At 41.6% G+C, this 14142-nt stretch overlaps 1 protein-coding gene across 1 annotated transcript in view; it reads right to left on the bottom strand.

Moving 5' to 3' along the window:
• Positions 1-235: 235 nt before the first annotated feature.
• The window catches only part of LOC128738665 (cell adhesion molecule Dscam2), a 215607-nt gene continuing 201700 nt past the window's right edge, over positions 236-14142 (bottom strand). The window contains exons 16-20 of the mRNA XM_053833977.1: positions 12539-12690; positions 11210-11288; positions 10980-11144; positions 1562-1733; positions 236-1434 (exon numbers count right to left, since the gene is read on the bottom strand). Coding sequence (XP_053689952.1) covers positions 1215-1434; positions 1562-1733; positions 10980-11144; positions 11210-11288; positions 12539-12690 — 788 coding nt within the window. The 3' untranslated portion in view covers positions 236-1214. The remainder of the gene's footprint in view (positions 1435-1561; positions 1734-10979; positions 11145-11209; positions 11289-12538; positions 12691-14142) is intronic.

Below are 14142 nucleotides of genomic sequence, written 5' to 3'. Positions count from 1 at the left end.
CGTTCATTGTAATCAGTTCGATCCAATATCTTAAATCTATTACTTTTCGAGAATTGTTCTGAAACATTGAAAATGACACTAGTCAACAAATCTACTGAAAAGTTTTCTGCCGTAACGACAAATATTCTTCGCGCGGACAATTTCATTCTTGTTTTAATTTTTTTTACACATTTATTAACAGCTATCAATCTCTCGTTTATAAATTAATCGATTTCGTCAACGTAATGCGCTACTAAGGACAAAACGGAACAGGAATTGCTCAATTGCAGGATAAATCCGCGAGAGACTCGCTACACAGTACGATCGGTTTGACAACTACACTTCGCTTGTCAGTCATGTTTCGTGTGCGTTTGCTTTACCGAATAAATCAACGTTTTTCTAAACCTTCGATTCGTGAAACTATAATTATTGTACTTGTCACTACTGTCAAAACAATAGAAATGAGCGCGTTTCCTCTGCTTTTGTTTGAAGGAAACAAGATTAGAAACTGATGCGACGTTAAATGCAGTTGAAACCACAGCTTTAAGGAATGATTCGCTTAACGTATAGATTGAAACAATTTGTTGGCCTAATACATTTGACTTTTCCGCTTTGAGCAGAAAATAACCGCCTACTCTAAAATAGTATTTTAATATAAAATATTTAAACTAATGACATTTCTATGTTGTTTTGGCAAATGCTGTGTAGTTCCACTCTGATAAATTTTCGTATCAAATAACTATCTATTACAATTAAATTCTAAATTATTTTTCAGTAACAATCTGTGAGTTTTTCGTCGTCTTCTTCTTCTTCTAGAATGTTTACTATTCCCCATCGATTTCACTCATACTTTGACTGGTTTGCGTTCATACGTGATGGATTGTTGCGATTGGTTTCGAATATGAACGGATATTTTGAGAGAACCAAAAATATACCAAACCGAATCGTCCAATCACAACAAAACTCAAAGGAGCATTCAATCCACCCAACAGCTCACGTGGTTTTCTGCTCTGCTAGCTCGTGTATTCCATCCTGATTTCTAGTTTTTTTTTCGTTATGCATTTTTCTCAGCACATTGCGTTGTACCGGTAAAAGGGAACTTGTCTAATACTAAAGTCCCATTTATTCGTCGTTTGGTTGCGAGTGCTTCTGGGTAAAAGTGTCGTGACTACTACACAGCGTGTGAGAGTGTAAAATTAGCTTCAGACGTCCTGAAAGTCGCTGTAACAATCCCATCACACATTGATCTGGAAAGCTTCCCGCTGAAGCTTCTGATTGGCACGCGGTCGGGGCGAGTGATTACTCGATTTTTTCGTACTACTGAGCTCGCTGGCGCTGCCCACCAGCCCGGAAGGGTTCACGGACGAGACGGCCAGCGTTGCGTCCCGCCCGAGCAGATCGGAGAACCTGGCTGGCGGTGTTATATGTTCGGAGTAGTTCGGATAGTTAGATATACTGGAACGAGGAAGAAAAGCGAAGTGTGGCATTGGTATTTTGGCTATTAGGGACCGACGGCTGCGTCAGTTGGTGTTGGGACGGTGGGTTGTGGTGGTGGTGGTGTGTTGGAAAGCGTTGCAAGTACCTAAACGTAGTTTCTTCGTTGTGGCTCGAGTAACCGCTGGAACTCCGGACGTGACGCTTCGACGGGTTCGCCGACGATTTAGCCGACTTCCGCGGTGGGTACGGTGGTTTCGACTTTCTAGTTAAACTAGAAGGCGAGTTCTCCGAAGACGAAGACGTTTCGTCTTGGGTTTCTGGAATAAGCAGATGGCGAGAGTCAGTATCATGCTTGTATTATGTGTATTGTTGTTGGCAGAAAGGGACAGAAAAGCGTTATTGGTCAGATTTTGCCAGTAGATAATAATAGACTCTATAAACAAAACAGTTTTCTTTGCTGTTCCCGTACGAACCTTATGGGAGAAGTAAAGCAAACTCTTTTATCATATGGGCTCGTGTCATTATTTGGACAATATTTTCGATTTTTTTTAAGCTTCCAATGGTTTTTTTTAAGCATATGACCTTTTTTTGAGCACATATCTTAGCTCGATTGAAAGGTTGGTTAAAGTATTAAATATTTTTCATATTTTTAAGTTCATAAATCTAAAAACTGTCACTAATTTAGCGTTTTTGTAATGCTCAAATTCTGTGGCGAAATGTTAGCTGGTAATGATAAATGAGCTTGGAATTTTAAAAAGCGGTAAATTTCATTTTTTGTCACACTGTTATAGCACAATAAGTTTCATCCAAAGTAAGATATTGTTGTTGACCGATAAGCCAAATAGAATGGCTGATAAATGATAATGAGAGTTCGCACTAAATTAATTCATTACTAACTACCACCCACTAGAAAAACACCATAGTAACATTTCAATTGTTTCATTATACTATTTTAGAGGTCCACCAACGGTGGAGAAGGATGCAACTAGGAGCGCTAGTGTCGGTGGCAAAGGCAGCGGTATGCCTACCACGTCGGACACAGCGATGAACGGCCCAGCGCTAATCAGGGCGATGAAGAAGAATAGAGACGCTGTACCTAAAGTGGTAGCAGCGTCACAGCAGCTCGATATAATAATCGAGTTCACGTCAGGTCGCGGCAATTTCTCCAAGGACCTGAAGCAGAGCTTGCTCATGCTTCGGAGAACCTTGAATGCAGCGACTAAAACGCACAACGACTTCGTGGCGCGTGCAGGAGAGGCGAACAAGGTAACCGTGAAGGCGTCGAAGGCAGTACAGACGGACGCTTGCCCGTTGACGGAGTGTCGCAACGCGGCCCAGGAGGCCACTGAAAGCGCTACCAGCAACGGTAAGGCGTCCGCCAAGCGACTGAGACAGTCTCCGGGGGATAGCACCCCTGGTGGACCGAAAAACCGCCTGATCGGTGAAAGTCCTCAGGCTAGCGGGTTGGCAGAGCTAACCGATGAACCAGCGGGAAGCTCCAAGACGGGTGGCACGTGGACCGAGGTTAAGGCCAAGAGGAAAGGCGGAGGAGGCTCCAGTAAAAAACAGCTCCACCTAAACCGGGAAGGAAGCGAGCGAAGAAGGGCAACGCTCTTATCCTGAAAACCGACGGGTCGAAATACTTGGAGGTTCTGAAGGCCATGAGAGGAGACGCCCTACACGGGCGATATGATCTTCGAGTTAATGAAGGACGCCACCAAGAAGAGTTCCGCATACAAGTCCATAGCGAAAGGAGTGCTCGGGGACGGAGTGCAGATACGTGCTCTCACACCAGAAGTGACTCTCTACCTTAAGAGCCTGGACAAGATCACCGAAGTGCGCGAGGTCGTACAAGCTTTCAAAGAGCAAAGTGGAGTGATGGTGGCAACCGAGGCGGTTCGCCTACGCAAGGGTCCGGCCGGGACCCAGGTAGCCACCATACGACTTCCGCTGACTGACGGAAACGAAGCCCAGAAATCTGCTAGGCTAAGTGGGGTGGTCGGTATGTCCACTGAGCGTGCTCAAGCAGTCGGAAGGTTGCTTCCGGTGCTTCGAGCAGGGACATAAAGCCTGGAACTGCAAGGAGCCAGATAGGAGCCAGTTGTGCAGGAGATGTGGCAGTGCTGGCCATAAAGTAACGGACTGCGCGGAGTCTCCCAAGTGCCTGATCTGTACCGGTAAACGGGACGCAAAGCACGTAGCGGGAGGTCCAAGGCCGGCCAGTGTGCCGGCGACGAAGCCACGTTCATAGTGCAAGTGACAAAACTCAACCTGAACCACTGCAGCACGGCTCAACAGCTGTTACACCAAGCAGTTTCTGAGTCAGCAATGGACATTGCCATAATCTCGGATCCATATAGCGTCCCTGCCGGAAACGGCAACTGGGTCTCGGATAGGTCTGGGACGGCGGCTATATGGACGACAAGCAGGTTCAAGAGGTTGTGTCAACTGCAGACGATGGATTTGCGGTTGCCAAAGTTGGTGGAGTGTTCTACTGCAGCTGTTATGCTCCGCCGAGTTGGTCTATCGAGCAGTTTACGCGGATGGTAGACCGAGAATCAGTTGTGCTGACTGGTTTAAGGCCGGTGGTTGTGGCGGGCGACTTTAACGCTTGGGCGATAGAGTGGGGAAGTCGTCGCACGAACCATGGGGGTCGGATTCTGCTTGAGGCTCTGGTAAAACTTAACGTAGATCTGGCCAACGTCGGCTACACAAGTACCTTCAGTAGGAACCGTGCGGAGTCTATCATCGACGTGATTTTCGGCAGTCCTGGTCTTTTAGGAGACTGGAGGCTAGACAATGGCTACACTCACAGTGACCATCAGGCGGTCCGCTATGGTATCGGTCAGATAACGAGGCGGCAGGCGGCGGGTAGAGCCGATACTCCAACCACCCGTGGATGGAAGACATCATACTTCGATCCCGAAGTATTTGTGGAAGCGATCCGAAGAGACTGCGGTGATCGCAGTATGCCTGATCCGAACGCTGATCATTTTGATTGAGGTACTGTCGCGAGCGTGTGACGCTGCCATGCCTAGGAAAAGCCGACCTAGGTAAAGGGAGGTCACCGGCTTACTGGTGGACAGCTGAAATTGCGGAGCTACGCGGAGCGTGCTTACGTGCAAGGAGAATTATGCAAAGAGCTCGTTCGGACGAAAGTAGGGCTGAATGTCGAGTAGCACTGCTGCACACGCAACGTTTAAGAATGGGATGAAAGCTAGGAAACGAGCCTGATTTGAAAGGTTATGTGCTAATGCTAATGCGAAATGTAGGGGTGATGCCTATAGGGTCGTAATGGCAAAGACCAAGGGCGTGATGTCACCCGCAGAGCAATCGCCCGAGATGCTGGAGTGGATCATCGAGGGCCTCTTTCCGCGCCACGAGCCAAGGCCCTGGCCCCAGGCCGCTGAGTCGTCCCACGGCCGACGTTCCAGTATCTCAGACCATAGCGTAGGACGGTCGGCCTCCCAGCCGAACAACCAAAGTAACGTTGGCGACGGTGGTTTAGAGGTCGGGGAGGAAGTGACGGTTACGAACGAGGAACTCATTGAGATCGCTAAATCCCTAAAAGTGAGCAAAGCACCGGGGCCAGACGGAATTCCGAATTTGGCCATTAAAGCGGCTATTTTGGAGACCTCCGGGTGTCCCCTCGACATATAGGCCGATCTGTCTGCTCGATACTGCCGGCAATATGCTGGAGAGGGTTATCCTTAACAGACTCGTACAGTACACGGAGGGTACAAACGGTCTGTCAAGGAACCAATTCGGCTTCCGTAAAGGCAAATGTACTGTGGATGCCATCTTGTCTGTCACTAAGACAGCCGAGGTGTCAATCCAGCGTAAGAGGACGGGTATCCGCTATTGCGCAGTTGTCATGCTCGACGTGAGAAATGCGTTTAATAGCGCTAGTTGGGACTCCATAGCTAACTCGCTTCGGAACTTTCAAGTGCCGGTGTCGCAGTACAGGACTCTGTGAATATGGGGTGCGTAGAGACTTGACTTGGGAGTGCCTCCCAGTTGGCCTCCAGGTAAGACGCTGGTAATAAGCCAGTCATCGTATGTTCGAATCTCGGCTGGGAGAGGCTGTTAGAGTCAATAGGATCGTAGCACTGACCCCGCACTGTCCTGCATTCTAATTTCTAACAGCTTTTAGGGACTTGGTATTCACGACACTTTTGGACCGTCCACAAAACCAGCTTGATAACCTCCCTCGAATCTACTTGCTAGCGGTGATAAACGGCGAAAAATAATCTGAGAAAGCACTTAAATTGGTTGATGACATTGAAAAAATTTATCGTCAAAAACAACTCCATAAACCATTCTGTGTCACCAAAGCACTCCAAAAACTTCCTTAAAATGAAAGCCATCGATTACCCATAGGCCAGAAATCTATGTCGATATTTCTATGTCGATATTTTTTGTCTGGAGTCCCAAACATCAACACAGCTCTCCACCTTTAACAAGATGTCTCCGTAATGCTCGTTTTAGGACATTCTCTCAAGAAGTAAACATCGACGCCAAACTTCCAGGTCCAATTGGCACCAAATTTAGGTTTTTTTCTGCTGACCTGAAACAAACAATCTACCGAAATTTGGTTAAAATGCGTGGCGGTCGATTACACGGGTGATCCATACACGACATTTCATGAAAGCGACCGCAAATGCTCCAGTTAGACACTGAATACAGAGGAACTACGGTCAATCGCAAAAATCCTCTGTCGTCTAGTCCCGCATGGTGCGCTTTCCAATGAACATAGCGTTCTTCCTGTTGGTGATTTTGTTTCCAAAAATCCATCCCGTTAGGCTCACGATGGCAACATTCATTTGCTTCTCGACATGAGCCATCCATAAGGGGCTCGTTCCTAGGCACCCTTCGCCGAACAGAGATTTATTCCTACAAGGCGACGCCTCCCACGAATTTCACTACTTGTATCGTAATGATAAGAGATATTTAAAAACAACCAAGCGGTACGTACCAACATTTTTACATGATGTGCGAATATTGAGATTCGATAAAAATTCATTCCCCCATACGTCCCACTTCGGAGGGCTATGGGAGGCCGCCGTAGAGCCATACAAGTTCAGCTTCTCAAGGAAACCGCTCCATCATTCCATTCTCAACGAGAACGGATCGAATAAAAGATCTGCAAAAAGGGTTTTTTTTTGGAAAAAAGTTCGTTTGTCTCAATATTTCCTAGTGACGTCAATTTTTTGACGTCAACAGAAATGATAGGTTTTTTACGGTACGTGTCGTTCTATAGGCCTTTTCGTCACATGCAGAGCATTTTACTCTAGTTTTCTTGACATAGAGAGATGTAAGTCAATATCTCTAGATTCCGTTGTGGTATATTGATCTTTTTTCTAAAAGAAAGCTATGTTGACTTGGAATCGATACGCTACATGATTGATTCTTGATCAAATGAAAGACAGTTTCGGACCTAATTTCCTCGATGTAAAAGTAAAAATTTTGCTGCGCTTGATTCAATTGGTATTTGATAGTCATCTTGTAATTTTGACCACATAAGGATTTTTTCCCTACGTTTTCGCGATGTGTTAACCGACGTAATTTATTGCCACAAATACCGTGCCATCGTGCCAAAAAATGGCTATCTAATAGTAAATTTTTCATCTCGACCGTTTTCAGAAATATTGATCAGTACATCCACACCAAGTAAAGTCAGGTAAAATTTGTTGAATTTTGCCAGAACTGCTAAAAACAGATGCGTTCCGCAAACAATAGATGTAATTTTTTTTTGGAAAAATCCCAACTATGCACCGAAACTGTCAGTGTTTAGCATATTTGCGTCAATGCATCCGTCAACGTTATTTAGACTTTACTGTCAAATTGACGCCAACGGTTGGTATTGTTTAATACATAATTCTGTTAGGCCCTTTAGAATTGCCGGTCACCTTCGATTGAACAGGTTCAGCATTCTGGAAAAAGCCGGTTAACACCTTTTTGTCGCCTTTCCTGACGTTTTTGAGCTTAGGTGTCTTCAGAGAAGTTTCTCGAAATACTATTTTGCATCTCTTGATATGTTCATACAACTAGATATTAAAGGGATATTACAGTTGAAAAATTTAAGTTTTTGTAGGAGGTACAAATTTTAATAAACTTTGGTGAAGATACAAAGTGTCTACATCATATCGTTTGCGAGATATGAAAGGTTTTCTGCCGTATAACTTTTTTGCACCCAAAATCTCTTTATGTTCATGTTTAACATGTTCTGGAAACATATTGATTTCATTGAAATACTTAACTTTTTAGAAGACGTAAGTATCGTATGTCTATAAAGCAAATTTGAGGGGCTTTAAGTAAAAGAATTACCATTTTTATAAATATTTTTTTCTCTAAATAGGTCATAATAATAGGCCAATACTCCTATGTAGATACGTTGCATCTTCAGCAAAGTTTAATTAAATTTTTACCTCTAGAACTTTGCCGAAGACATAAACTTGCTGTCTAGCTCCTAGAAAAGTCTAATTTTTATCAAGCGTAATACTGCCCGATGTCAAAAGATGCGGTATAGTATTTCAAGAAACTTCTCCGAAGACACCTAAGCTCAAAAACATCAAGAAATGCGAGAAAAACACATGCTTTTTTTCCAGAATGGCCTCATTGTGTGACTGATCTTTTTTTCAGATAATATTTTTTCTTGATTGGTGAAAAATTGTGTTGACATTTTCGTTAAAAAAATTGTTTCGCTTGATTTAGAGTTATATTTTTTTTTGTTGAATAAGGGATGTCACCTATTTAAACACACGTTCGATGAATCTATTTTTGTCAGGTTTGAAATAACTAAAGTACCAATTTGTACTATAGTTTATCTTTCAAAGCTCAATTGAAATTTATTCCGATTTGGTTTCGATGAAGTTAATTTTTTTCGAACACTAACACTAACACTAACCGCATTGCTTGTTTACTTGCTGACGAGTGATTTTTCTCTTGTAACCCTTATCTTTTAGTTATTCTTGCATAGGGATGGTTGATGTCATACCTTGTTGGGGTGCATGGATAGCTCCGAGGCAGCAAAGATATATATTTTTGGATAGAACTAAGTGTAAACTCAACTATCTGAACAATTTTAGGTGAAATTAAAGCAAAATTGTAATTGTGTGGTACATACATATTGTACCGGGATGTTGAATCTCAACATACTGTCGATAATTGTAAGCGGTAGGCACCATATAATTGTCATAGAGCTATCGAAACATCAGTATTCAGTCTACATTTGAACGCTTTTGAACATCTTTTTAGATAATTTCATTTCTTAATGAGAAATTATTCGATTTCTTATCACAATGATTTAAACCGAGCTCTTGTGAAAAAATGGTCAGCAATTCACAAAGGGATATTTGAAAACTTGTTAATTTTATCCCAAACAGATTAAAACAGGTCATCAAGAATGTAAATGGACCTACAAGGTAGTAGTTGAGCGAGAAAGGACATTTGTTTCAACTAATACAGCGTTTCTCAAATGGGGGTTCGCGAACCTCTGGGGGTACGCCAAAAATTTAGTTCTCTGCAGAATAGCATAGGGAATTCCGCCAGGGGGTTCGCGAACCAAAATAGGTTGGGAACCGCTGAACTAATAGGTAACTGTCCGAATACTTTTTTGGCTGCATTTTTGAGCAATTCAAACTATATGTACCCTATCTTCAAAACGGAAAGGTTTTCCCCGAATTTTTGTTGTGCATCTAAATATGCTTTAGTTAAACATTGTTTTAAAAAATATGTGTTACCATTCTTTGCAAAAATACTGTGCAAAATTACTAAAAGAAAATTGTATGCGCTGCTGTCCGAATACTTTTTTGGTTGACTGTATATAGAACTTTCGCCCTTGAAGCTGCCCAAAATTCATCTTCACATACGTTTCGGCGTTCATAAGCATCCCTTGAACTTTGTCAGAACTTTACTGTATAATTTCCGAGCGCTACTGCGGCTTCAGTGTTCGGTATCGTTACTTGATAGCCTTATTTTTATTTATTTATTTACTTTTTAATGGGGCTTTCAACCGGTAGTTGACTCGCCCCAATATTTGGCAGCTTCTTTCTAAGTACTGAGCAGTGCCTCTAGTTGTCGTATCAAGAAACTAATTTATTTCCCCATGAAATAAAGTGAAAATTTCATGTGGCGAAATTCTAAATGAAACAGACTTTACGCAGAAGGATTCTCCGGACGGCACTCATCTGCCATCTTGCCATCCGAGATTCTCAGGTTTGCCTACAATGGATCTTATATACTTCAAACGAATCTACGGATCCTAAGTTCGACTACGTCGCGACGTTTACTGTAATCAATTCGAACGATAGTTTTCTGTTCACAAAACTGTTTGAAAAAATGCACACGGCAGATTTGGTCAAATCCAATGATTTCGTTATTTGTGAATCTGACCATTTAGATTTTTAATGTGGGTGTCCAGAATTAAGTTTTTCTTGACAGCTGTCACAACTTTTTTTTAAAACGACTGAGTTGTTTCAAATCAAATTTCTGTCAAAGTATTCCAAATCCGACCATTAGGAGCGCTGTAGTAAAATGAGCAGTGTGTATTAAGTTAATCGATGTTTATGTGTCGCAAAGTGGTTATTGATGTCAAAAGTAAATGCAACAGTGTTATTGAATCTATTTCATGACGTTTTCATATCCATTTCTACTCCAAGCAAAGGCTTGCTATTTTTATTCAAGTCTAAGAAATATTTTGAACATACAGCAGTGTTCAGAAGTTTTTTGAAAGTAAATCGTTCATTATGTTCAAGCAGTATTTGTTCTACTAACTGCAGGCTTGGTATATACTTTTCGCTTCACTTTTGCTCTTTTGATTAGTGCATCTCAGTCAAGCCAAATTTGAAAAAGTGATGTATGGGGCGCTTGTTGAATTAGTTATTATCTACAATATTGCTGAAGTAAGCATTACTATGCCTTTTGTATTTATGGCGCTATAAGGCTGCTACCCTCTTGGTAGCAAAAAGGGCGCTTTTTTTTGCAACCAACGGCATTGCAGCCCTACAGCGTCGTAAATACTAAAGATAAAACTTTGATTTCTTTTGCAATATTATAGATAATTACTAGCTCTACAAATGCCCCGTATTCCACTTTTTCAAATTCTGCTTGGCTAAAGTGCAGTAAACAAAAGAGCAAAATTCGAAGCGAAAAGTGTATGCCAAGCCTGACCAACTGATTACTAGATTTTTTCCCCCAGTTCCATGAAGATGAGATATATAATTAAAAAGTTATGACATAAAATGCGACTAATATAATACTTTTTTAGAGAAGAGATTTTTTGCATTTTGATGCACTTAAATGTAGTTATTTTTAGTCACAAGTGATTTTGTGATGCGTACAAAACAGTGATCTAAAAATTTTCAAAGATCAGCCATATTATTAATCCCTAAGACCCTTGAAATCCGGTAGGTAATATCAGAGAAATCTATTAAGTATTGATGAAAACCCAACGAAAAACCTTTTGCGCAATACTGTGTAAAATAGTAATCCCCACAAAACCGGCACTGGCGCAAAACGCCGAACGCCGTAGCAGAATTGTCGGAAAACCGACGCCCACTCACCTCTGTGATGTCGATAGTTGGACTGATTGGAACGCGAGGCCATGTCGTTGTCGGACTCGGAACCAAGCGTATCATATTCTGTAATCGGTATATGAAGTGTTAGTATCTTCCTAACTTCGGAATCTGTGGATCCGGGATTGTCAGATTCTATAAATTGATTTATATCTAAAAATGGTTTGCTTTGCGGGAGACAGCGAGAAAACGACAATGTTATCGAATGGCGTACTCACCTATCGGCTCCGAGGTGGCCGAATCCCGCAGCCGAGATCCGCCCTTTCTGCGTACTTTAGTGTACTCTGGTTCTTTGTTCTGGTTGGTTAATTCGTTAATTCGTGTCGTATTTTTTTGTTTGAACAATTGGATTTTCGATTGTACGGTCAATTTGAATTTGAATGTTTGTTTCGTTTTGTTTTTGTATTTGGCAGGTTGGGAGAGATTCGATTTGTTTTGGCCGCGAGACGTCGAGATCAGGAAGGTCACGTAGTGGTGATCAATTTAATTGATTTTGATTTGAGAAGAGAAAAAGAAAAAAGAAAAGAAAAGGGGCTTCTGGTAGTTTATTCAAAACATTTTCCTTTTGATGGCGTTAGACATTTTTTCTCTGCACTAGTTTAATGGATGATTGGATGATCGAATTGGATGCCAATTATTCTATGTCTTGTTTTAGTTCAAACGATGTTGTTTTAGAAAAAATGAAAAAGGTACGCCAGAAAGAGGAAGATGGAAAATGCTGGCCAAAACAAATGTGAACTGATTACGTGGTTATGCTCGTAATGGAGGATGACGGACTGATAATGAAATGACTATGGAATCAATTCGATGGCGACTTTTGCTGAAAATTCTCAATAAAAATAGCTATTAAAGTGGATGATAAATGTAGATGGATAATACTTAAGACAGGATTGTTAACAGCTGAGTCTAACTTTAATGACGGAACAAAAATCTGTTGACAGAACTCACGATTGAGCGTGATCTTTTGCTTCATCATCAAATGTCCGGTATGGCCATAGAAAATATATTATACCAGATAAATGTTACATACAGTGGCTTGAGAAACACTATGCGTATTCCTTCGAACCTAAAAGTCGCAGTTTCAGCACATATGCGCTAGGTTACCGTCTCACAATCTAATTCCACCGTAGAGCAGAACCAGTTGAGATAGAATATATAAACAACATTGACAAACAGATTTTCTAATAATTTCGAAGAAAAAGTAACAAAAAATGTCAGTTCTCATACTATTCAATTGTCAACTTAAAGTGAATGAATAAATATAAGAATTTGTTTGTGGAGAAATGCAGCTTGATCTGCTTCAGGAAAAGAAAGCTAAGTACCTTATTTTGTACGATCAAAACCTGCCTCTAGAGATTCTGTTCGATGATGAAATTATCCAAAACAAATGCTACGATATTTAGGTATTGGAACTAAAGCGCATCAATTGGCATTTTATCCTGCTTATCTGCTTGATCGTTGCTCAAAACGAAAATGAGTGCGAGATAGATGTCTAAAATATACGAGTCAAGGTACGAAAAAGAGTGATGATATAAAATTAAACTTACATGACAGCTTTCGGTTTTTACATCATGATACACAAATGATCCTCTTACCGAGTGATAAGGTCCACTGTAGACATTTCCGCTGTATGAACTTTCGCTGTACGTTTGCTTGTTCAGCTGAAATGTTGCATACGGACAAATGTCTTCGATATATTCTGGAAGAAAATGAGAGCAATCGAAAGAACAGATGAGTATGAATATATAAAACTGGTTGGACGTGGTTTGTCAACCGATCGACTATTTCATATAAATAAGCAATTATAGGCCTTACAAAAAATAATCTGTGGATGACTTTCAGAAAATATTGTGAATTTTTATAAAAAAAATACTGAAAATAGATTATTATGTGGCCTAAAAGTTTTTCATACATCGCAAAATGCGCATATTTAAGGGAAAAGAGTTTTTCTAACAAATACTTTTTCATGTCCATATTGAAAATAATACCTAAATCCTAAAATCTAAAACCCTAAAATTCTATGTTCTAATATGCTAAAAAATTCGAAAATCCACAATTTTATAATACCAACCGTTGCAAAGCGAGCGAGAAGCAAACGACGCCGACACGTACGCAAAATCAGTGTGAGAAGCATGGCATCTAACGCTTGCACCACTGACGCAAGTGTACGACTGTAGCGACCCTGCCCGCTACCTAGCCCGATTATGCTAATCTTGCCTGGGTCCGGATGCTGAAATCCCGGATAAGTCAGGCTAAGCTTATTCAAACCTACCGTGTTAATTCGGAAAAAGTAGAACGATCAACACCGGCATAAAATAAAATTCTAAAGAATGTGAAATTAAGGCCGCATAGGTCGGTTTACACTATCATATGCGCCTTTGAATTCAATGAACAGGTGATGGGTGGGGACTCGGAATTCGCGGCACTTCTGGAGGATCTGCAGTAAGGTGAAGATTTGGTCCGTTGTAAGCCGACCCTCCATGAAGCCGGCCGGATAACTTCCCACAAATCTATTGGCTATTGGCGATAGCCGATGGAAGATGACTTGGGACATCACTTTGTAGGCGGCATTCAGGATTGTGATTGCTCGGTAGTTCTCACAATCTAGCTTATCACCTTTCTTGTAGATAGGGCAGATAACCCCGTCTTTCCACTCCTCCGGTAGTCGTTCCGTATCCCAAATCTTGACAACCAGTTGATGCAGACAGCCGGCCAACTTGTCCAAGCCCATTTTAATAAGTTCCGCTCCAATGCCATCCTTTCCCGCTGCTTTATTGTTCTTCAGCTGCTGGATGGCTTCTTTAACTTCCCTTGTCGATTGGGGTGGCACATCTCCGTTACTTGCTGCACCAATGAGGTCACTTGCTCCACTGTCATGATCTTCTGCCTGCACGTCATTCATTCGCAGGCTCCCTAGACTGCTAACAAAACTTAGAGATACCCAGAATCTTCTGATAGCAGCCATAAACCCATTATATTACCAAGTGGCCCTATCTCTCTAGAAGGTTTTTATAACTTCTTTAAAACTAAGGTTATAAGCTCGAGTAGTCTCATTACATTCTGCTGAAAGCAGCAATAAAACCGATTATATTTTTCGCTGCTTGACAGATATCACCAAATTACAATGAAGCTTTTCGCTGTGTTCGACCAG

The sequence above is a fragment of the Sabethes cyaneus genome, chromosome 2 (genome assembly GCF_943734655.1).
Source record: "Sabethes cyaneus chromosome 2, idSabCyanKW18_F2, whole genome shotgun sequence".
NCBI classification, from domain to species: Eukaryota; Metazoa; Arthropoda; class Insecta; order Diptera; family Culicidae; genus Sabethes; species Sabethes cyaneus.
This window is presented reverse-complemented; position numbering and strand designations above follow the sequence as displayed.